The sequence below is a fragment of the Salmo trutta genome, chromosome 2, assembly GCF_901001165.1.
Source record: "Salmo trutta chromosome 2, fSalTru1.1, whole genome shotgun sequence".
NCBI classification, from domain to species: domain Eukaryota; kingdom Metazoa; phylum Chordata; class Actinopteri; order Salmoniformes; family Salmonidae; genus Salmo; species Salmo trutta.
In genome coordinates, this window is record NC_042958.1 from 44211542 (window position 1) to 44237543 (window position 26002).

Genomic DNA, 26002 nt, shown 5'->3' on the forward strand with positions numbered 1-26002 from the left:
GCTTTGTCATTATGGTGTAGTGTGTACTGTAGATTGCTGAGGATGTAATTTAAAAAAATCCATTTTAGAATAAGTCTGTAATGTAACAAAATATGGAAAAAGTCAAGGGGTCTGAATACTTTCTGAAGGCACTGTGTGTACAGTGGGTATACGATACTGCAATATATGCTTTCAACAGCTACTGATACTGAATATTTTGACCCACAGCGGTCTCGGAAGATCTGGTTTTGGCCCACAGAGGACTTGGAAAATATGGTTTTGACCCATAGCAGTCTCGTAAGATATGGTTTTGACCCACAGCCGTCTCTGAAGATCTGGTTTTGACCCACAGCAGTCTCTGAAGATATGGTTTTGACCCACAGCAGTCTCTGAAGATATGGTTTTGACCCACAGCAGTCTCTGAAGATATGGTTTTGACCCACAGCAGTCTCTGAAGATATGGTTTTGACCCACAGCAGTCTCGGAAGATCTGGTTTTGACCCACAGCAGTCTCGGAAGACCTGATTTTGACCCATAGCAGTCTCGTAAGATCTGGTTTTGACACATAGCAGTCTCGTAAGATATGGTTTTGACCCACAGCAGTCTCGGAAGATCTGGTTTTGACCCACAGCAGTCTCTGAAGATATGGTTTTGACCCACAGCAGTCTCGTAAGATATGGTTTTGACCCACAGCAGTCTCGTAAGATATGGTTTTGACCCACAGCAGTCTCGGAAGATCTGGTTTTGACAGACAGCAGTCTCGGAAGACCTGGTTTTGACCCATAGCAGTCTCGTAAGATCTGGTTTTGACCCATAGCAGTCTCGTAAGATATGGTTTTGACCCACAGCAGTCTCGTAAGATATGGTTTTGACCCATAGCAGTCTCGGAAGATATGGTTTTGACCCACAGCAGTCTCTGATAAAAAACATACAGTAACTAGTCTATGTTCTATATTTCCAATGAAACATGTTAGATGTAAAATAATAAATATATAAACAGGTAATGTGAAATCCAGGTCTGACATCTTTATAAATCTTTTTTTAGTTAATTCACAGTTGATAAGATATGCTGTTGACCCATAATCCACTTCACTTGAGCCAGGATTCAATCAAAAGTGCATTGCACTGTTGACAATGCACCTTTTATTAAAGGCAAATTTCCCAGACATTAACGGAGATCTCATTCACGGTAAACGGTGCGGATGACCACTCAAGTGTAAATTACTTTTAAAAGTCAAGTGCTATGCGTTTGTTGACAACACGCCTTTGATGGAATCCCGGACTTGGTTATTTTAAGACGTGAAATGAATGAACACATCTAGATAAAGTAAAACCTGAAGCATTACTCAAGTACAGGTACAGGTACAGGTACAGTTGAAGTTGGAAGATTACATACACTTTAGCCAAATACATTTAAACTCAGTTTTCCACAATTCCTGACATTTAATCCTAGTAAAAATGTCCTGTCTTAGGTCAGTTAAGATCACCACTTTACTTTAAGAATGTGAAATGTCAGAATAATAGTAGAGAGAATTATTTATTTCAGCTTTTATTTCTTTCATCACATTCCCAGTGAGTCAGAAGTTTACATACACCCAATTAGTGTTTGGTAGCATTGCCTTGAAATTGTTTAACTTGGGTCAAACGTTTCTGGTAGCCTTCCACAAGCTTCCCACAATACGTTGGGTGAATTTTGGCCCATTACGCCTGACAGAGCTGTTGTAACTGAATCAGGTTTGTAGGCCTCCTTGCTCGCACACACTTTTTCAGTTCTGCCCACTCATTTTCTATAGGGTTGAGGTCAGGGCTTTGTGATGGCCACTCCAATACCTTGACTTTGTTGTCCTTAAGCCATTTTGCCTCAACTTTGGAAGTCTGCTTGGGGTCACTGTCCATTTGGAAGACCCATTTGCGACCAAGCTTTAACTTCCTGACTGATGTCTTGACATGTTGCTTCAATATATCCACATCATTTTCCTACCTCATGATGCCATCTATTTTGTGAAGTGCACCAGTCCCTCCTGCAGCAAAGCAACCCCACAACATGATGCTGCCACCCCCATGCTTCACGGTTGTGATGGTGTTCTTCGGCTTGCAAGCCTCCCCCTTTTTCCTCTAAACATAACAATGGTCATTATGGCCAAACAGTTCTATTTTTGTTTCATCAGACCAGAGGACATTTCTCCAAAAAGTATGATCTTTGTCCCCATGTGCAGTTAGTTGCAAACCATAGTCTGGCTTTTTTTATGGCGGTTTTGGAGCAGTGGCTTCTTCCTTGCTGAGCGGCCTTTCAGATTATGTCGATTTAGGACTCGTTTTACTGTGGATATAGATACTTTTGTACCTGTTTCCTCCAGCATCTTCACAAGGTCCCTTGCTGTTGTTCTGGGATTGATTTGCACTTTTCGCACCAAAGTACATTCATCTCTAGGAGACAGAACGCGTCTCCTTCCTGAGCGGTATGATGGCTGCGTGGTCCCATGGTGTTTATACTTGCATACTATTTTCTGAGGTCTTGGCTGATTTCTTTTGATTTTCCCATGATGTCAAGCAAAGAGGTACTGAGTTTGAAGGTAGGCCTTGAAATACATCCACAGGTACACCTCCAATTGACTCAAATGATGTCAATTAGCCTATCAGAAGCTTCTAAAGCAATGACATAATTTTCTGGAATTGAACCAAGCTGTTTAAAGGCACAGTCAACTTAGTGTATGTAAACTTCTGACCCACTGGAATTGTGATACAGTTAATTATAAGTGAAATATTCTGTAAACAATTGTTGGAAAAATTACTTGCGTCATGCACAAAGTAGATGTCCTAACCGACTTGCCAAAACTATAGTTAGTTAACAAGAAATTTGTGGAGTGGTTGAAAAACGAGTTTTAATTACACCAACCTAAGTGTATGTAAAACTTCCGACTTCAACTGTTATTACAAATTACTAAATTAATGAATCCTGTAAACACAGAGGGTGCGTTTAGACAGACAGCCCAATTCTGATATTTATTTTCACTAATTGGTCTTTTAACCAATCAGATCACCTCTGAAAAAAGATTTGACATAAAAAGATCTGATGTGATTGGTCAAAGACCTGTCTAAACCCAGCCTAACAGATGTCACTTAAGCCCCATTTATACCTGGTTCTAACATGCATCCTTTGTCCTGATCTTGTCCACATTCTGATTGTGTCAACATTTTCAGACAGGTGTAGACGATTAAAAGACGCATTGTGATCTGATTTGGATCAGATCTTCCTGACCACGTCCGGAGGTACAAAACCATTTAAATCGTCAGTATCCCGACCTTCTAAAATAATTCACAGGTGGCACCATTGACTTATGGCATCAATTTGTGTCTTAAAATAAATAAATAAATACTACTTTGAAAGAATGGCTGTCAGAATCATGAGGATACAGTGAGGAACCAGGAAATCTGGTCACAATACGGACACAGTGGACGGACATGATACATTTTAATACCATGTGTAGACAGACATATTTTCAGAAAATGTGAGCACAATCAGAATGAGGACAACATCAGGACAAAGGATACATGTTAGTGCCAGGTATAAAAAAGGCTAGAGGTACAGCTTGGCATTGGGTAGGTAGGCAGGAGCTACTATGCTGACAGCGATATCGTCATAAAACACACAACACACACACACACAAGGTTTGGGGTCAATTCCATTTCAATTCAGGAAGTAATTGAATCCTGAATAGACTTAGTGAAATGGAATAGTCCGCAATTCACACATGTAGGGAACAGAGAAACAGGTCAAATGTTTTTATAGTACAACAGAGTATGACGGTTTTAGTGAGATATACACAACACATTAGATGAGCGTCAACTCTTCATTAACCACTGGAGGGTTAAGTGAACTTAAGGCCAGGGAAGTGAACTAAAGCGCAGGGATGTCAATTTAAGGCCAGGGAAGTGAACCAGGGAAGTGAACTTGACTTCGGGGTGAAGTTTACCCTACCGTAGGTAGATATCTAGGATCAGCTTCCCCTCCCCCAGACCTAACCTTAAACATTAGTGTAGAAAATACTAAACTGACCCAAGATCAGTGCCTAGGGGGCAACTCCATGAACTTGTGGCCAGATAACGACAGGTTATTATTGCACGCGACGACAGTAGTAGCCGAGGACCTTGCATTTTTCACACAGGTGCTGTGGGTGCTCCTTGCTCTGGTCTGAAACATCTAACCCATCAGGTTTCTCCAGAGGTCTCTACACAAAGAAACACAGGTAACATGAAGCTATTTAAAACACAGAGAAACACAGGTAACACACTTTACATTAAGCTATTTAAAACACAATGAATTCAACCTTTTATTTACCCAGGTCCCATTGACGTCAGAGGATCTCTTTTACAAGGGAGTGGCCACCGATATTTATAGGGTTTATAAGTAGTTTATAAACTGTTAATTATTAGTTTATAATGTTTATGAATCAGTAATAAACACTTCAAAGTTACACAATCAGTTGAAATAATGTCCTTGAGACAATAGAACAATTGGATGGAGGTATGTCATGGTAGCCTGGTCTCATATGTAGGCCTATATGCAAGACAACACAAACAGATCTGGGACCAGGCTAATATCATGGATAATAAACAAAATGGAAGTATTTACCTGCTTGTGAGGGTAAACGTTGATGTGGCACTTGATACATTCTTGTCCCATGTTGGCCCAGGAGTTCCCACTCATCCACTTCCTCTTGCATTTAGGGCACTTGTATTCCCCAAAACATCTCTTCTTGCCCTGATATGGGGTCTGGCCTTCCCCTTTCGGCCGAGCCTGGAGATAAAGCAAATAGAAGCTTTGCATCGAATTTACAGATGAAACAACATCAAATGGTCATATTGTATTTCATTGTAGTATCCAGAGAGAAATCTCTGTGCACAGCAAGCCCTCTACATCCAGGTGCTGCTTCTGGCAGATACAACTAGTACCCAGAAAAACTGTGTAAAAACGGCTCACTGTAAAAAAATAAATAAAAAATAAATAAAAAATAAAAAAACAGGCGACCGACCTTCACTTCTATAAGTGTCATTTGACGTGTCATTTGCGATGATCCAACTAACAATGTTTCACATACGACTTTCTTCAGTGTCACTGAATGACAGTGGCATTACGACAACTGACGTTACGACCACTGACCATGGTCTTGACTCTAGGTGACGTTACGACCACTGACCATGGTCTTGACTCTTGGTCCACATATTGTATATTGAGAAATACATTACATGGCCAAATGCACATAATGTGTATCAATTCAATCGCCTCCCATCACTTTAGCAGGGAGGGATAACATATTGGGTTTCTCAACTTTAGCAGGGAGAGATAACATATTGGGTTTCTCAACTTTAGCAGGGAGAGATAACATATTGGGTTTCTCAACTTTAGCAGGGAGAGATAACATATTGGGTTTCTCAACTTTAGCAGGGAGAGATAACATATTGGGTTTCTCAACTTTAGCAGGGAGGGATAACATATTGGGTTTCTCAACTTTAGCAGGGAGGGATAACATATTGGGTTTCTCAACTTTAGCAGGGAGATAACATATTGGGTTTCTCAACTTTAGCAGGGAGAGATAACATATTGGGTTTCTCAACTTTAGCAGGGAGATAACATATTGGGTTTCTCAACTTTAGCAGGGAGATAACATATTGGGTTTCTCAACTTTAGCAGGGAGGGATAACATATTGGGTTTCTCAACTTTAGCAGGGAGGGATAACATATTGGGTTTCTCAACTTTAGCAGGGAGGGATAACATATTGGGTGTCTCAACTTTAGCAGGGAGAGATAACATATTGGGTTTCTCAACTTTAGCAGGGAGATAACATATTGGGTTTCTCAACTTTAGCAGGGAGAGATAACATATTGGGTTTCTCAACTTTAGCAGGGAGAGATAACATATTGGGTTTCTCAACTTTAGCAGGGAGAGATAACATATTGGGTTTCTCAACTTTAGCAGGGAGGGATAACATATTGGGTTTCTCAACTTTAGCAGGGAGGGATAACATATTGGGTTTCTCAACTTTAGCAGGGAGCGATAACATATTGGGTTTCTCAACTTTAGCAGGGAGATAACATATTGGGTTTCTCAACTTTAGCAGGGAGATAACATATTGGGTTTCTCAACTTTAGCAGGGAGGGAAAACATATTGGGTTTCTTTGGAGCATTGCCAGCTCGAAACACTGAAGCAGAATTATGAAGAGATTTGATGACAGCCTCACCGGTGGGTAAGATGACGGAAAAAGCAGTTCATAATCACATATTGAATGTTGGTGTAAGTTCCTGTCAAATTGCATATTGAGAAATAAGGCAGTATCCCCTATGGACCCCTATTCCCTATATAGAGCACTACTTCTGACTAGGGCCCTATGGAAATATATTGTATATAGGGAATAGGGTGCCATTAAATGGGAAGTAGCCCAAGCCTGCTGCCATGTTGTTGCAACCACCAGCTTCTAAAATTCAGAACGGAGAATTTCATCACTTACTGTAATACCTTCCCAGACATAGGCCCTCTCTACCAAAAACCAACCCGGACACAGGCCCTCTCTACCCCATACCAAACCAGACACAGGCCCTCTCTACCAAAAACCAACCCGGACACAGGCCCTCTCTACCCCATACCAAACCAGACACAGGCCCTCTCTACCCCATACCAAACCAGACACAGGCCCTCTCTACCAAAAACCAACCCGGACACAGGCCCTCTCTACCTCATACCCACCCAGACACAGGCCCTCTCTACCCCCTACCCACGCAGACACAGGCCCTCTCTACCCCCTACCCACCCAGACACAGGCCCTCTCTACCCCATACCCACCCAGACACAGGCCCTCTCTACCCCATACCCACCCAGACACAGGCCCTCTCTACCCCCTACCCACCCAGACACAGGCCCTCTCTACCCCATACCCACCCAGACACAGGCCCTCTCTACCCCATACCCACCCAGACACAGGCCCTCTCTACCCCATACCAAACCAGACACAGGCCCTCTCTACCCCCTACCCACCCAGACACAGGCCCTCTCTACCCCATACCCACCCAGACACAGGCCCTCTCTACCCCATACCCACCCAGACACAGGCCCTCTCTACCCCCTACCCACCCAGACACAGGCCCTCTCTACCCCCTACCCACCCAGACACATGCCCTCTCTACCCCCTACCCACCCAGACACAGGCCCTCTCTACCCCATACCCACCCAGACACATGCCCTCTCTACCCCATACCCACCCAGACACAGGCCCTCTCTACCCCATACCCACCCAGACACATGCCCTCTCTACCCCCTACCCACCCAGACACAGGCCCTCTCTACCCCCTACCCACCCAGACACAGGCCCTCTCTACCCCCTACCCACCCAGACACAGGCCCTCTCTACCCCCTACCCACCCAGACACAGGCCCTCTCTACCCCCTACCCACCCAGACACATGCCCTCTCTACCCCCTACCCACCCAGACACATGCCCTCTCTACCCCCTACCCACCCAGACACATGCCCTCTCTACCCCCTACCCACCCAGACACAGGCCCTCTCTACCCCCTACCCACCCAGACACAGGCCCTCTCTACCCCCTACCCACCCAGATACATGCCCTCTCTACCCCCTACCCACCCAGACACATGCCCTCTCTACCCCCTACCCACCCAGACACAGGCCCTCTCTACCCCCTACCCACCCAGACACAGGCCCTCTCTACCCCCTACCCACCCAGACACAGGCCCTCTCTACCCCATACCCACCCAGACACATGCCCTCTCTACCCCATACCCACCCAGACACAGGCCCTCTCTACCTCATACCCACCCAGACACAGGCCCTCTCTACCCCTACCCACCCAGACACAGGCCCTCTCTACCCCCTACCCACCCAGACACAGGCCCTCTCTACCTCATACCCACCCAGACACAGGCCCTCTCTACCCCCTACCCACCCAGACACAGGCCCTCTCTACCCCATACTCACCAAGACCCACCCAAGGGGAAAAAAGGTTAAATGTTTCTATAGTAAAAGTTTTCCAATAGAACACAAAGTGAGTTCCAATAGAACATGAAGTGAGTTCCTATAGAAATGAAGTGAGTTCCTATAGAACATAAAGTGAGTTCCTATAGAACATAAAGTGAGTTCCAATAGAACATAAAGTGAGTTCCTAACGAACACCAAGTGAGTTCCTAACATAAAGTGAGTTCCTACAGAACATGAAGTGAGTTCCTACAGAACATGAAGTGAGTTCCAATAGAACATTAAGTGAGTTCCTACAGAACATGAAGTGAGTTCCTACAGAACATGAAGTGAGTTCCTACAGAACATGAAGTGAGTTCCTACAGAACATGAAGTGAGTTCCTATAGAACATGAAGTGAGTTCCAATAGAACATGAAGTGAGTTCCTACAGAACATGAAGTGAGTTCCTATAGAACATGAAGTGAGTTCCTATAGAACATGCAGTTCTCTAGGTCTATGGAACATAAAGTGAGTTCCTATAGAACATGCAGTTCTCTAGGTCTATGGAACATAAAGTGAGTTCCTATAGAACATGCAGTTCTCTAGGTCTATGGAACATAAAGTGAGTTCCTATAGAACATGCAGTTCTCTAGGTCTATGGAACATAAAGTGAGTTCCTATAGAACATGCAGTTCTCTAGGTCTATGGAACCTAAAGTGAGTTCCTATAGAACATGCAGTTCTCTAGGTCTATGGAACCTAAAGTGAGTTCCTATAGAACATGCAGTTCTCTAGGTCTATGGAACCTAAAGTGAGTTCCTATAGAACATGCAGTTCTCTAGGTCTATGGAGTGTTCTATGGTCCAGCTCCCTGAGGAGCATAGTGGAGGCCCAGCCCAGTGATGGACCAATCACAGCCCTCCTCCTCTACAGGACACATACCTCAGCCTCTCTGTCATCCTTCCCTCCCAGCTGGCCTCTGTCGACCAATCAGGACTTGGGGGGGGAGGAAATCAACCCCAGATGAGCTTCACTCCACTTGTATAACTGGAGAAAAATTCTAAACCCAACATAAAGAAATAATTTCAACATCGACTGGTTTGAATTAAAAACACCCCTCCGGAGGTTAAAAGAGGTGGAGCAACCAGACAAATGACATTGATTCTGTATCATCTGATCTGTTGTCATTAGGACTCCCTCGGAGTCTGCAGCCATGTAACAGTGAATATATTTCAAAATGTGATTAAATACATTGTACCCAACTATTTCAATACATTTATCCATCCAACACTTTGCATTCCATATCCAAAGCCCTAGAAGCGTCCCAGTGTTGTTCTGATGCAAGGTGTTGTCTGTAGTTAGTGATGATGGCCTGTATCTTATCTCACCACTCTCTCATCACCAGTTACAGACTGCGTCCCAAATGGAACCTTATCCCCTATATAGTCCACTACTTTTGACAGATTCCATTTGGAGGGAATAGGGTTCCATTTGGAGGGAATAGGATTCATTTGGAGGGAATAGGGTTCCATTTGGAAGGAATAGGGTTCCATTTGGAGGGAATAGGGTTCCATTTGGAGGGAATAGGGTTCCAGTTGGAGGGAATAGGGTTCCATTTGGAGGGAATAGGGTTCCATTTGGAACGAATAGGGTTCCATTTGGAACGAATAGGGTTCATTTGGAGGGAATAGGGTTCAATTTGGAGGGAATAGGGTTCAATTTGGAGGGAATAGGATTCAATTTGGAGGGAATAGGGTTCAATTTGGAGGGAATAGGGTTCAATTTGGAGGGAATAGGGTTCAATTTGGAGGGAATAGGATTCAATTTGGAGGGAATAGGATTCAATTTGGAGGGAATAGGGTTCAATTTGGAGGGAATAGGGTTCATTAGGAGGGAATAGGGTTCCATTTGGAGGGAATAGGGTTAATTTGGAGGGAATAGGGTTAATTTGGAGGGAATAGGGTTCCATTTGGAGGGAATAGGGTTCCATTTGGAGGGAATAGGGTTCCATTTGGAGGGAATAGGGTTAATTTGGAGGGAATAGGGTTCCATTTGGAGGGAATAGGGTTCCATTTGGAGGGAATAGGGTTCCATTTGGAGGGAATAGGGTTAATTTGAAGGGAATAGGGTTCCATTTGGAGGGAATAGGGTTCATTTGGGATGGGCCTTGACAGGGGGACAGCCCAGAGAGAGAGGGCCATGATCTTCCTGCTGCTGGAGGAAACAGCTTTCCCTCCACACAGCAAAACACACACTGTCACATACATGGTGTCAAAGAGCACTGCACACTTCACAGTTTCCACCCGGTCCAACGAAGCGCCTGGCACGGCCAGGGACAACTGAGGAAAGACGCACAAAAGCTGACACGAGACAAGCTCTTAAAATGGCCTGAGAATGCAATAGGATGGCTACAGTATTCTATAAGCAGTGGAGGGTGAATGAATATCTCCTCAACAGTAACTAGGTTCCCATCCAATTGGTGACAGATTTTCATGCAAATATTCAAGAATATGCAAATTTTCCCACCAGTGGTGTGTTTCTACCAAGCTGACTTGTTTGATGATGTAGTGAACACAAAATGTACTTTTTCGCTTAAGTTTTCATGCACCGAATAATAATCAAAAATTCTATGTGTTTCCATCGCATTCTCAACTCTACTGATGGTTTTTGTCACAAACACTGTTGCGTTAAATAGAAAATGTGTCTACTCTGGTCTTGGCACGTGTGCTCTAGCCAACAGCTCACAGATACAGTAGGCTGGGAGGGTAGGCTAGTCTACATGATGAGAATATTATGGATAAGAGCAAGAATATTTTATTTGTCAAACGGCAGCCAAGCATCGATCATCATGTCACCAGAATAAGACCCTGGATATTTATTAGAAAGCAGTAGTGTAAAAGGGGGGGGGGGCAATGCAATTAGTCTGGGTAGCCATTTGATTAGGTGTTCAGGAGTCTTATGGCTTGGGGGTAGAAGCTGTTTAGAACCACTGCGCCACCTGGGAGGCCCTTACCTTGGTGTTCTTGGGCTCAGGCACTATGGTGGTCTGCTTAAACAGGAAGTCCAGGTTGAAAATATCAGTGAAGACACTTGGTCAGCGCATGCTCGCAGTACACGTCCTGGTAATCCGTCTGGCCCTGCGGCCTTGTGAATGTTGACCTGTTTAAAGGTCTTACTCACATCGGCTGCGGAGAGCGCGATCACACAGTCTTCCGAAACAGCTGCTGCTCTCATGCATGTTTCAGTGTTATTTGCCTCAAAGTGAGCACAGAAGTAGTTTAGCTCGTCTGGTAGGCTCGTGTCACTGGGCAGCTCTTGGCTGTGCTTCCCTTTGTAGTCTGTAATGGTTTACAAGCCCTGTCACATCCGACGAACGTCAGAGCCGGTGCAGTACGATTCGATCTTAAGCCTGTATTAACGTTTTGCCTGTTTGATGGTTCATCGGAGAGCATAGCAGGATTTCTTATAAGCTTCCGGGTTAGAGTCCTGCTCCTTGAAAGCGGCAGCTCTAGCCTTTAGCTCAGTGTGGATGTTGCCTGTAATCCATGGCTTCTGGTTGGGATATGTACATACGGTCACTGTGGGGACGACATCATCAATGCACTTATTGATGAAGCCAATGATTGATGTGGTGTACTCCTCAATGCCACCGTAGGAATCCCAGAACATATTGCAGTCTGTGCTAGCAAAACAGTCCTGTAGCTTAGCATCTGCTTCATCTGACCACTTTTTAATTGATTTAGTCACTGGTGCTTCCCGCTTTAATTTTGCTTTAAGCAGGAATCAGGAGGATAGAATTATGGTCAGATTTGCCAAATGGAGGGCGAGGGAGAGCATTGTATGCATCTCTGTGTGTGGAGTAAAGGTGGTCCAGAGTTTTTTTCCCTCTGGTTGCACCTTTAACATGCTCATAGAAATTTGGTGAAATGGATTTAAGTTTGCCTGCATTAAAGTCCCTAGGAGCGCCTCCTCTGGGTGAGTGTTTTCTTGTTTGCTTATGGAGGAATACAGCTCATTCAATGCTGTCTTAGTGCCAGCCTCTGACTGTGGTGATATGTAAACAGCTACGAAAAATACAGATGAAAACTCTCTAGGTAGATAGTGTGGTCTACAGTTTATCATGAGATACTCTACCTCAGGCTAGCTCGAGACTTCCTTAGATATCATGCACCAGCTGTTATTTACAAAAATACATAGTCCGCCACCCCTTGTCTTACCAGACACCGCTGTTCTATCCTGCCGGTGCAGCGCATAACCAGCCAGCTGTATGTTGATAGTGTCGTCGTTCAGCCACGACTCCGTGAAGCATAAGATATTACAGTTTTGAATGTCCCATTGGTAGTTTAATCTTCCACGTAGGTCATTTATTTTATTGTCCAAAGATTGCACGTTTGCTAGGAGAATGGAAGGAAGTGGGGGTTTATTCGATCGTCTACGAATTCTCAGAAAGCAGCACGCCCTCCGGCCCCTTTTCCTCCGCCTTCTCTTCACGCAAATCACGGGGATCTGGGCCTGTTCCCGGGGAAGCAGTATATAATTCGCGTCGGGCTCGTCAGACTCGTTAAAGGAAAAAAAGGATTCTGCCAGTCCGTCGTGAGTAATCGCTGTCCTGATGTCCAGAAGTTATTTTTGGTCATAAGAGACGGTGGCGGCAACATTATGTACAAAACAAGTATCATCGCGTGACTCCGAGTTTACTTCGCTATTATATCAACATTTCCACCTCCTTTTCTCCAATAATTAATTTCACAGATACAAAAAGATCACACCATGTCGCACGATCAAATTATCTGTCGCCATTTATAAAATTGTACTGAAACTTCCTGTTTCCATCACACTATGACTTTACTAGCATAAAAACTGTGGATGGAAGGGTGGTCAGAGATAACTTGAAATAAGCCTGCTAACATTTGACATTATATTGTCTTCTAAATATGAGTGATGTATAGCTTATTTGGCATTATGTAATATGTATCAACTTGATGAATCTGGTTTTCTTTAGCAAAGACAGAAGCCTATTTTGGAAACGTTATTTGATAGGCAATGTTGGACATTAAAAGGTGAAACATTTCAAATATTTTTTTTTCTCTGCTTGGAGATCAATGCGGTGATTGTAATCAGAAAGAAACCAAAGCATATGTACACATAAATCAAAAGCATATTTTCATGGTAATTGACTGACTGCTTGGTTTGAACGTGTAACAGCTTTAACTTGGGAACTTGCGGCATCATTCATTCTGTTAACAAACTACAATGTCCGCTCTGATGTTTCAAAGCATGAGCACACAAGGAAACAACACACACACAAGATGCAGAAACCTTGATGAATGCAGCAAACTCCCAAGTCCTTCCAAAACCTAAGTGATACTGACAAGAGCGGTCCTTTCTCTTTAGTAGATGGTCGGAGGTCTGGAATATAATTGCAAATAATTTTTAGACTGCAAATTGATCGCAAGAAGCCCAAACAGATATAATATTTGACTAAAACTATCATTTTAAACCAGTTTTCTTCGTTTGGTGCCTAATGTACAGAACCATGGCCGGCTTCCTTATTCCTGCCTGGTGAGAGAGAGGGCCTGGTCCCCTGGAGGTTGGCTCCCTCTCCCTCAGCATCTGGGAAAAATCATGGTCTCTCTCTCTCTCTCTCTCCTCTCTCTCTCTCTCTCTCTCTCTCTCTCTCTCTCTCTCTCTCCTCTCTCTCTCTCTCTCCTCTCTCTCTCATCTCTCTCTCTCTCTCTCTCTCTCTCTCTCTCTCTCTCTCTCTCTCTCTCTCTCTCTCTCTCTCTCTCTCTCTCTCCTCTCTCTCTCTCTCTCTCTCTCTCTCTCTCTCTCTCTCTCTCTCTCTCTCTCTCTCTCTCTCTCTAACACACAAATTATTGAATTTTCTTGTCTATATTGAATATATCATTTAAACATTCACAGTATAGTTTGGAAAAAGCATGTGAACCCCTAGGCTAATGACTTCTCCAAAAGCTAATTGGAGTCAGGAGTCAGCTAACCTGGAGTCCAATCAATGAGACGGGATTGGAGATGGTTCGTTAGAGCTGCAGGTAATTCCAAAGGGCTCACACATTTTTTCTTGCCCCTGTATACCTGCTTACATAATAGCTTAGGTAACCTGCATCTATGTGTATCTCTCAAAACGTTACACCCCTCTCTGGGTGTACTGTAAAGTAGGTGGATAGTGTTTTGGTTAGTTATGAAAATTATACTTGATCAAATGTGTTATTTGTATATTTAAAGTATTCTAAAAATCTCATACAACATCCTCAACAGATTGGCTCTTAGGGATTAAGGGCATTTATATTTTGAGAATCACAATACGCTCCCATCACTTGTGGGTAGTGCCAATGGAATAGCTATAACATATGGCCATCTGCACCCTTGGGACAAATACACACTCCAGTAAACCTGATACACATTATAGGTTTTGTGTTCATGGGAAAACATACAAACAGTATTACCTAGGTAACCAACTGACATCCCACCTGAACCAGATGACAAGTCCACAATGACAAATGTCCTCCTTCTCTCTACCTTTTCAATGCCTCTTGGTACTCTATGGACTGGTTTCCCGGACACAGATTAAGCCTAGTTCTGGACTAAAAATTATTTTTCGATGGAGATTTCCCATTGAGCTGGCTGTTTAGTTCAGGACGAGGCTTAACTGTGTCCTTAAATCTGTGAACTAAAATCTCACATAATTGCATAATTTATGTTACGTGCCTTTATTCACGAGAGATGACTGTCTAACTGGTTCCTGTAGTCCCCAACATACAACAACACCAGGAGATTAAATGTACTATAATATAAAAAAACAACACAGAAACGAAACAGGCGTGCCCTTCATTTTGTCCTGCAGCATGTATACAGATGTTCTTTCTGGGCCGTTAGTGCTGAGGTATGTTGTTAAAGGTTTACTTCATTACAACCATTAGACATTGCTAATGCAAAGAAATACACAACCCGCTATGTTACTGAAACAATCGCACATCAAAATCAGTCTTCAGGTTGAAAATGGATGAATCATCCTCCTTCTCTCTCTCAATGGGTGTCTAAAGTCCTGTCTATGTAAAGTTATAAGGCAGTATTTTCCCAAAGGCAAATCCCCCCCCCCCCCCCCCCCCCACACACACACACACACACACACAGAGAAGCTCCTCATTTCCAGTCATTTGAAGCAGGTTGTGTCCTGTTTGGCATTTCCCCTTACTATCCATGATTTGAGTGCAGTCTGCTGAAAGGAAACCATAAGGCACACACTGTGGGGTTGACTGTTTAACTTAACACTAGATACACTCCCTCTTTTCCTTCACTTTTGCCCCAAATTATTACATGGTGTGCAAAAAAGTAAAAGATTCAACAAAAAAAAACTAAACTTACTGTAAAAACGGGAAGCATAGAAATTGAGCGCATAGAACAGATCTACTGCTTCTTCGATTTACGGTCAATGATAATTACAGATCTATAACTCACATTTCTATGTGAATTTTGGTTGGGTCACCTGAAAAGTAACATATTTTCAGCTTTAAGCTTTCTTCGTTAAGGGTTTAATTCAGGTTTTAATACATATTACAAGTGCATTGCTTTTTAAATCAGAGAAGGATAAGAACAAAGTATGTTTGTTTATGCTATGATGATACAGTATGTCCCTTGTTTCCATGGATACTATACTTCCTTCCTAAAACATGTGTACAAGGAAACACACGCATGGATTACTCAAACAGTGCTGTCTTCATGGGCCCTTTATGGACCCAAATAGAGTTGTCTTTATGGATAGTCTATCACATAGAGCTGTCTTTATGGACCCAGGATAGTCTATCATATGGAGCTGTCTTTACGGATAGTCTATCACATAGAGTTGTCTTAATGGATAGTCTATCACATAGAGCTGTCTTTATGGATAGTCTATCACATAGAGCTGTCTTTATGGACCCAGGATAGTCTATCACATAGAGCTGTCTTTATGGACCTAGGTTAATCTATCAAAGTAAATCAATGATAGCTATATCACACATTGCCTTAGTCCACAAACCAACAGCGGTCAAGTTGTTGGCCATGGTCTAGTTGATGACTTGTACAGCTGTGGGCTAGCTTTACATTTCAAAACATGGGAGGGTGAGTGAGATTCAAAGACAGAGTTTATCAAAACGTTATGGTTGAGTCAAGCAAAACAAAAAAATGAAACAGCAAAAAATGTTTATTTAAAAAAATGTGAGAGCGAGTGAGATTTAAGACAGGCCAGGGCTTATCAAAACTTTATGGTTGAGGTGGAGAGGAAAAGTAGTTGTCTGCCATTTTTACGATGTAGCAGATGTGAAGTCAGTAACCCTGTTTCCTGGATGAAAAGATCTGTTTTCAAAACCAGACCGTGCTAAATTAATTCTAGCCTGGTCCCAGATCTCTTTGTGCAGTCTTGCCAACTCCTATGGTTGTTGTCTGCGTGGCAATAATTTAGCACGGTCTGGTAGTAGATCAGTAGACAAAGAGATCCTTAACATTTCTCTTTCGGAAATGCTTAGAAACTTTGGCGACTACTAGGTATTTTTTAAACCTTCCGCTTTGGGGTGGATGTCTCAATGTGTAGTTCATACAGGCATATTCAATTAGCATAATTAGGGTCTTACCTCAATTAGCCACAAAATTGGCTATAACAGTTTATCCACAGACACAGATGCACCTTATCTAAGAAGGAGATTTCACACTCTCTTCCTCTTGTTTCCCTTTCCTGCTCGCCCTACATCTCTTCTCCTGCGTAGCGGAGAAATTCCAATGCATACAAGTAGTAAGCTCCCACTGAGATGGGATGAAAGAACGAGGTAGTAGGCTCCCACTGAGATGGGATGAAAGAACGAGGTAGTAGGCTCCCACTGAGATGGGATGAAAGAACGAGGTAGTAGGCTCCCATTGAGATGGGATGAAAGAACGAGGTAGTAGGCTCCCACTGAGATGGGATGAAAGAACGAGGTAGTAGGCTCCCACTGAGATGGGATGAAAGAACGAGGTAGTAGGCTCCCACTGAGATGGGACTAGAGAACAAAGTAGTAGATCCCACTGAGATGGGATGAAAGAACAAAGTAGTAGATCCCACTGAGATGGGACTAGAGAACGAAGTAGTAGATCCCACTGAGATGGAATGAGAGAACGAGGTAGTAGTTCCCAATGAAATGGGACTAGAGAACGAAGTAGTAGATCCCACTGAGATGGGACTTGAGACCGAAGTAGTATTTACCATTGAGATGGGAATAGAGAACGAAGTAGTAGATCCCACTGAGATGAAATGAGAGAACGAGGTAGTAGGCTCCCACTGAGATGGGACTAGAGAACGAAGCAGTAGATCCCACTGAGATGGAATGAGAGAACGAGGTAGTAGGCTCCCACTGAGATGGGACTAGAGAACGAAGCAGTAGATCCCACTGAGATGAAATGAGAGAACGAGGTAGTAGGCTCCCACTGAGATGGGACTAGAGAACGAAGCAGTAGATCCCACTGAGATGGGACTAGAGAACGAAGTAGTAGTTCAAACTGAGATGGGACTAGAGAATGAAGCAGTAGTTCCCACTGAGATGGGACTAGAGAACGAAGTAGTAGATCCCACTGAGATGGGACTAGAGAACCGTCGATGAGTTACACATTCCAAGAATCTTTGAACATTCTGCAGTGTACATTCTACAGTATGTATTACAATTTGCAGGAAAATGACTTTGAAACATTAATCAACAGAAATTAGAAATATTTTGCTGTAACTATTTTGACTACACCAACTAAACCAAGACATGTCTAACAAAACATTCTTTCCATCCATATATGTTATTTTTACTGTTGAGGACAGAACCATTGGTTATCTCAGAGATATCTTCTCAACACACACACACACACACTCCTGTGTCCACAGTTGCCACAGCAAACCTCAACAGAACCCATCACAACCCCACAGGAAGCATCAGTAGTAATAGGATAACCAGAGCAAAACGAAGCCCAAAGTGTTGACTGAGAATCCGCAGTTTCACATTTTAACTGATTGTTCTGTTGAAAGAAAAGCAGAATTTAAATACCGTAGCAATTAAATAGCTATAATTAAAACATTTTTACAATTTAACCTTTATTTAACTAGGCAAGTGAGTTAAGAACAACTTCTTATTTACAACGACGGCCAAACCCAGACGACGCTGGGCCAATTGTGCGCTGCCCTATGGGACTCCCAATCACGGCCGGATGTGATACAACCTGGATTTAAACCAGGGACTGTAGTGACGCCTCTTGCACTGAGATGCAGTGCCTTAGACACTTAGATATATATCTCTCTCATATATATATATATATATATATACACCCCCCCTTCCACTTGCCTCTTTCATTTTTGTGGTAATGCTGCAATTAGTTGGCTGTAATTTTGGGTAGAGCCGACATTTCCATATATTTTTGTTAGCTGCATGTGTGACATCACTCCACCAGTCCTATTTATGATAGAATTTACAAAGATTATACATTTTATTTTAATTTAAAAAAATATATATATTAGTATATTTGAGTTAAACCATAACATTTGTTGTATTATTTGTTCTGTCTTTTCTGGTGGATTAAATTGAAATTGCAACCAACTTTCTATGGCTTGTTTTAAAAAATAGCGACATTTTGGAGATTATTTCATTTTCAAATAACCGAAAGTGAGAGGTTGTTATCTGAATAAAGAAAAAAGGTCATTCTTGAACTCGGGGTGAGACATTCTTACTAATCTGCTGGATAACCAGTTCGGGTTTTAAGTGTAACTAGTTTTTGTATGACTGACGCCTTTAGTGAGAGGTCTAATGTTTTAATATTTAATAATTTCTGCCATCTAAATTCATATTCATTACAGTATATCACAGAGTGACACTGACACCGATAAACACACACGCACATCTAACCTGATGCCTAGTCACTTTACCCCTACCTATATGTACAGTCCATTCGGAAAGTATTCAGAACCCTTGACTTTTTCCACATTTTGTTACGTTCCAGCCTTATTCTAAAATTGACTCAATATTTTTTTCCCCTCATTAATCTACACACAATATCCCATAATGACAAAGCGAAAACAGTTTTTTTTTGTTTACAAATGTATTAAAAATGTAAAACAGAAATACCGTATTTACATAAGTATTCAGATCCTTTGTTATGAGACTTGAAATTGAGATCTGGTGCATCCTGTTTCCATTGATCATCCTTGAGATGTTTCTCCAACTTGATTGGAGTCCACCTGTGGTAAATTCAATTGATTGGACATGATTTGGTAAGGTCCCACAGTTGACAATGCATGTCAGAGAAAAAACCAAGCCATGAGGTCGAAGGAATTGTCTGTAGAGCTCTGAGACAGGATTGTGTCGAGGCACAGATCTGGGGAAGGGTACCAAAATATTTCTGCAGCATTGAAGGTCCCAAAGAACACAGTGGCCTCCATCATTCTTAAATCGAAGAAGTTTGAAACCACCAAGAATCGGGGGAGAAGGGCCTTGGTCAGGGAGGTGACCAATAACCAGATGGTCACTCTGACAGAGCTCCAGAGTTCCTCTGTGGAAATGGGAGAACCTTGCAGAAGGGCAACCATCTCTGCAGCACTCCATCAATCAGGCTTTACGGTAGAATGGCCAGACAGAAGCCACTCCTCAGTGAAAGGTACATGACAGCCTGTTTGGAATTTGCCAAAAGGCACCTAAAGACTCACAGACCATGAGAAACAAGATTATCTGGTCTGATGAAACCAAGATTGAACTCTTTGGTCTGAATGCCAAGCACCACGTCTGGAAGAAACCTGGCACCATCCCTACGGTGAAGCATGGTGGTGGCAGCATCATGCTGTGGAGAAGTTTTTCAGCGGCAGGGACCGGGACACTAGTCAGGATCGAGGGAAAGATGAACAGAGAAAAGTACAGAGAGATCCTTGATGAAAACTTGCTCCAGAGCGCTCAGTACCTCAGACTGGGGCGAAGGTTCACCTTCCAACAGGACAACATCCCTGAGCAGACAGCCAAGACAACGTAAGAGTGGCTTTGGGACAAGTCTTTGAATGTCCTTGAGTGGACCAGCCAGAGCCTTGACTTGAACCCGATCGAACATTTTTACATTTACATTTAAGTCATTTAGCAGACGCTCTTATCCAGAGCGACATCTCTGGAGAGACCTGAAAATAGCTGTGGGGAGTGACGCTCCCCATCCAACCTGACAGAGCTTGAGAGGATCTGCAGAGAAGAATGGGAGAAACTCCCCAAATACAGGTGTGCCAAGACTCAAGGCTGTAATTGCTGCCAAAGGTGCTTCAACAAAGTACTGAGTGAAGGGTCTGAATACTTATGGAAATGCAATATTTCATTTTTTTTTTTAATTAGCAAAAATTGTGTGTTGACTGATAAGGGAAAAAAACGATTGAATCAATTTTAGAATAAGGCTGTAAGGCACTGTACATAGCTACCTCAAATAACTCTTACCCCCCAAACATCGACTCAGTACTGGTACTCCCTGTATATAGTAATGTTATTATCTTGTACCCTGCACTTCGACTCAGTACTGGTACTCCGTATATATAGCCATGTCATTACCTCGTACCCCTGCCATCGACTCAGTACTGGTACTCCCTGTATATAGGATGCTGAAGTGAGTGGTCGTGCTGCACCTCACTCCGCGGGTAATATTACATTTCATTACATTACATTGGAACAATTTGATTCGTGTATTGTTAGCTAGCTACATAGTTGTATCTGCTGTCTTTGTATCAAGGATAAAGGTGTAGCTCTGAGGAACTGACAAGGTTAGCTAGCCAGCTGCATTCGTTCGTTCGTGCCGTTTTCCGAAACGGCGTCAACACAATAACACCACAGCCACTGCTAGCTAGCCAACTTGACCAATTAGCAGTACTGTAGAAACTATATACATTACAACGGAACGATTTGACTAGTGTAATGTTAGCTAGCTACATAGTTGTCTTTGTATCAAGATAAAGGCGTAGTACAGAGTAACTATCGAGGTTAGCTAGCCAGCTACATTTTCTAACATAGTCTACAATGCGCCAACTGCTAGCTAGCTAACCCTACCAGCTAGCTGTATCATTTTTAGTCAATAAGATTTTTGCAACGTAAGCTTAACTTTCTGAACATTCGAGATGTGTAGGTCACTTGTGTAGCTAGCAGGACTGACTTTGTGTTAGCTAGCCAACGTTTAATTACTTCTGCATTATGAACTAGACACGGACACGAATGATCCATTGGTAGCTTGTTGTTACCAAGTATTGGTGCTAACCGTGTGTTATTGGATGCCAGCATGCTAGTTAGCTATGGCGTCATAGGACACGGTGCACTAGGTGGGTTTTCACGGAAGAATACTGTACCAAGTTATCTAGCGGAATAAACTAAGTGTGAGCCTATTCCTGGAAACATTGAATCACTGTAGTTTACATCAATTTTAATTTCTAGTGGTAGCTAGAAAAGTTATATTTTAGCGTTTTAGTGTTTCAGTGAATTGTTAGTGAGGGAGGCCCTGCTCTCTCGCTTCCCCAGTTGTTTAGTTAATTTTCATGCCAAATCTCCTTTGCATTAGCGTAGCCTCTCCTGTAGCCTATCAACTATGTGCCGGTCTATCCCTGTTCTCTCCTCTCTGCACAGGCCATACAAACGCTTCACAACGCATGGCCGCTGCCACTCTAACCTGGTGGTCCCAGCGCGCACGACCCACGTGGAGTTCCAGGTCTCCGGCAGCCTCTGGAACTGCCGGTCTGCGGCCAACAAGGCAGAGTTCATCTCAGCCTATGCTACCCTCCAGTCCCTCGACTTCTTGGCGCTGACGGAAACATGGATTGCCACAGAAAACACTGCTACTCCTACTGCTCTCTCCTCGTCTGACCACGTGTTCTCGCACACCCCGAGAGCATCTGGTCAGCGGGGTGGTGGCACTGGAATCCTCATCTCTCCCAAGTGGACATTCTCTCTTTCTCCCCTGACCCATCTGTCTAGCTCCTCATTTGAATTCCATGCTGTCACAATCACTAGCCCATTCAAGCTTAACATCCTTACCATTTATCGCCCTCCAGGTTCCCTTGGTGAGTTCATCAATGAGCTTGACGCCTTGATAAGTTCCTTTCCTGAGGATGGCTCACCCCTCACAGTTCTGGGTGACTTTAACCTCCCTACGTCTACCTTTGACTAATTTCTCTCTGCCTCCTTCTTTCCACTCCTCTCCTCTTTTGACCTCACCCTCTCACCGTCCCCCCTACTCACAAGGCAGGCAATACGCTTGACCTCATCTTCACTAGATGCTGCTCTTCTACCAACCTCACTGCAACTCCCCTCCAAGTCTCCGATCACTACCTTGTATCCTTTTCCCTCTCGCTCTCCTCCAACACTACTCACTCTGCCCCTACTCAGATGATATTGCGCCATCGCAACCTTCGCTCTCTCTCTCCTGCTACTCTCTCCTCTTCCATCCTATCATCTCTTCCCTCTGCTCAATCCTTCTCCAACCAATCTCCTGATTCTGCCTCCTCTCCTCCCTTCTGCATCCTTTGACTCTCTATGTCCCCTATCCTCCCGACCGGCGCGGTCCTCCCCTCCTGCTCCGTGGCTTGACAACTCATTGCGAGCTCACAGAACAGGGCTCCGGGCAGCCGAGCGGAAATGGAGGAAAACTAGCCTCCCTGCGGACCTGGCATCTTTTCACTCCCTCCTCTCTACATTTTCCTCCTCTGTTTCTGCTGCTAAAGCCTCTTTCTACCACTCTAACTTCCAAGCATCTGCATCTAACCCTAGGAAGCTCTTTGCCACCTTCTCCTCCCTCCTGAATCCTCCTCCCCCTCCCCCCGCCTCCCTCTCTGCGGATGACTTCGTCAACCATTTTGAAAAGAAGGTCGACGACATCCGATCCTCGTTTGTTAAGTCAAACGACACCGCTGGTCCTGCTCACATTGCCCTACCCTATGCTTTGACCTCTTTCCCCCCTCTCTCTCCAGATGAAATCTTGCGTCTTGTGATGGCCGGCCGCCCAACAACCTGCCCACTTGACCCTATCCCCTCCTCTCTTCTCCAGACCATTTCCGGAGACCTTCTCCCTTACCTCACCTCGCTCATCAACTCATCCTTGACCTCTGGCTACGTCCCTTCTGTCTTCAAGAGAGCGAGAGTTGCAACCCTTCTCAAAAAACCTACACTCGATCCCTCCGATGTCAACAACTACAGACCAGTATGCCTCCTTTCTTTTCTCTCCAAAACTCTTGAACGTGCCGTCCTTGGCCAGCTCTCCTGCTATCTCTCTCAAAATGACCTTCTCGATCCAAATCAGTCAGGTTTCAAGGCTGGTCATTCAACTGAGACTGCTCTTCTCTGTGTCACGGAGGCTCTCCGCACTGCTAAAGCTAACTCTCTCTCCTCTGCTCTCATCCTTCTAGACCTATCTGCTGCCTTTGATACTGTGAACCATCAGATCCTCCTCTCCACCCTCTCCGAGTTGGGTATCTCCGGCACGGCTCACTCTTGGATTGCGTCCTACCTGACAGGTCGCTCCTACCAGGTGGCGTGGCGAGAATCCGTCTCCGCACCACGTGCTCTCACCACTGGTGTCCCCCAGGGCTCAGTTCTAGGCCCTCTCCTATTCTCACTATACACCAAGTCACTTGGCTCTGTCATATCCTCACATGGTCTCTCCTATCATTGCTACGCAGACGACACACAATTAATCTTCTCCTTTCCCCCTTCTGATAACCAGGTGGCGAATCGCATCTCTGCATGTCTGGCAGACATATCAGTGTGGATGACGGATCACCACCTCAAGCTGAACCTCGGCAAGACTGAGCTGCTCTTCCTACCGGGGAAGGACTGCCCTTTCCATGATCTCGCCATCACGGTGGACAACTCCATTGTGTCCTCCTCCCAGAGTGCTAAGAGCCTCGGCGTGACCCTGGACAACACCGTGTCGTTCTCCGCTAACATCAAGGTGGTGACCCGATCCTGTAGGTGCATGCTATACAACATTCGCAGAGTACGACCCTGCCTCACACAGGAAGCGGCGCAGGTCCTAATCCAGGCATTTGTCATCTCCCGTCTGGATTACTGCAACTCCCTGTTGGCGGGGCTCGCTGCGTGTGCCATTAAACCCCTACAACTCATCCAGAACGCCGCAGCCCGTCTGGTGTTCAACCTTCCCAAGTTCTCTCACGTCACCCCGCTCCTCCGCACACTCCACTGGCTTCCAGTTGAAGCTCGCATCTGCTACAAGACCATGGTGCTTGCCTACGGAGCTGTGAGGGGAACGGCACCTCCGTACCTTCAGGCTCTGATCAGGCCCTACACCCAAACAAGGGCACTGCGTTCATCCACCTCTGGCCTGCTGGCCCCCCTACCTCTGCAGAAGCACAGTTCCCGCTCAGCCCAGTCAAAGCTGTTCGCTGCTCTGGCACCCCAATGGTGGAACAAGCTCCCTCACGACGCCAGGACAGCGGAGTCAATCACCACCTTCCATAGACACCTGAAACCCCACCTCTTTAAGGAATACCTGGGATAGGATATAGTAATCCTTCTACCCCCCCCCCCTCAAAAAAATATATAGATGTACTATTGTAAAGTGGTTGTTCCACTGCTGGATATCATAAGGTGAATGCACCAATTTGTAAGTCGCTCTGGATAAGAGCATCTGCTAAATGACGTAAATGTAAAATGTAAATATAGCCATGTTATTACCTGGTACTCCCTGTATATAGCCAAGTTATTACCTGGTACTCCCTGTATATAGCCATGTTATTACCTGGTACCCCCTGTATATAACGATGTTATTACCTGGTACTCCCTGTATATAGCCATGTTATTACCTGGTACCCCCTGTATATAACCATGTTATTACCTGGTACTCCCTGTATATAGCCATGTTATTACCTGGTACTCCCTGTATATAGCCATGTTATTACCTGGTACTCCCTGTATATAACCATGTTATTCTAACTTATTGTTATTCATTATTCACAGTGTATTTATTCCTCGTGCCACTGTTTATATTATTTTATCTTTAACTCTGCGTTGTTGGAAAAGGACCTGTCAGTAAGAATTTCACTGTTAGTCTCTAAACCTGTTGTTTACAAACCATGTGACAAATACATTTTGATTGGCCTGTGACACACAGTGATGACTTAATGACTCTAGGCCAGCAGACCTGGGTTCAAATAGTATTTGAAATCATTTCAAGAACTTTATCTGGGCTTGATTGAGTTTGCCTGGCCCAACGAAACCAACAGAACAGTCGAGAGAACCCTGACCATTCGTCAGTCTTGAACAAACGCTAGTATTTGAATCCAGATCTGTTAAGTAGCAACCCTCTGAATGAACAATACCAGCCGTGACTCTCTGACCTCTCTGTCCGCAGAGCCTTTAGAGAAACAATAGAGTCCTTATGTAGCCTCAGCCCAGTCCCATTCCCAGTCCCAGGCCCAGTCCCATTCCCACCGCTGGACCAGTTACTGTCTCTTATTTAATCACTTTACTGTAACACAGGTCACAGAGCTGTGAGTATGTCCACATCACACAGTTCACAGGTTTGTCCTTGGTGGTGTGGAGTGGAGGGTAGTGGGGGTGGGGGGGGGAGTAGTAGTAGTGTGTGTGTGTGTGTGTGTGTGTGTGTGTGTGTGTGTGTGTGTGTGTGTGTGTGTGTGTGTGTAGAGGTGGTGGGGGGTTGTAGTGTGTGTGTGTGTGTGTGTGTGTGTGTGTGTGTGTGTGTGTGTAGAGGGGGTGGGGGGTAGTAGTGTGTGTGTGTGTGTCTGTGTTTTTTGTGTGTATGTAGAGGGGGTGGGGGGGTAGTAGTGTGTGTGTGCGTGTAGAGGGGGTGGGGGGGTAGTAGTGTGTGTGTGTCCGTGTAGAGGGGGTGTGGGGGTAGTAGTGTGTGTGTGTGTGTGTAGAGGGGGTGGGGGGGTAGTAGTGTGTGTGTGTGTAGAGGGGGTGGGGGGGTAGTAGTGTGTGTGTGTGTGTGTGTGTGTGTGTGTGTGTGTGTGTGTGTGTGTGTGTGTGTGGAGGGGGTGGGGGTAGTAGTGTGTGTGTGTGTGTGTGTAGAGG

The 26002-nt window shown here is 44.4% G+C and overlaps 1 protein-coding gene across 1 annotated transcript in view; it reads right to left on the reverse strand.

The window, feature by feature from the left end:
* Window positions 1-2976: 2976 nt before the first annotated feature.
* Window positions 2977-26002, reverse strand: part of LOC115155620 (zinc finger CCHC domain-containing protein 24) — a 36503-nt gene continuing 13477 nt past the window's right edge. Inside the window, exons 3-4 of the mRNA XM_029702414.1 lie at window positions 4613-4777; window positions 2977-4208 (exon numbers count right to left, since the gene is read on the reverse strand). Of these exons, the coding sequence (XP_029558274.1) occupies window positions 4095-4208; window positions 4613-4777 (279 nt within the window). The 3' untranslated portion in view covers window positions 2977-4094. The remainder of the gene's footprint in view (window positions 4209-4612; window positions 4778-26002) is intronic.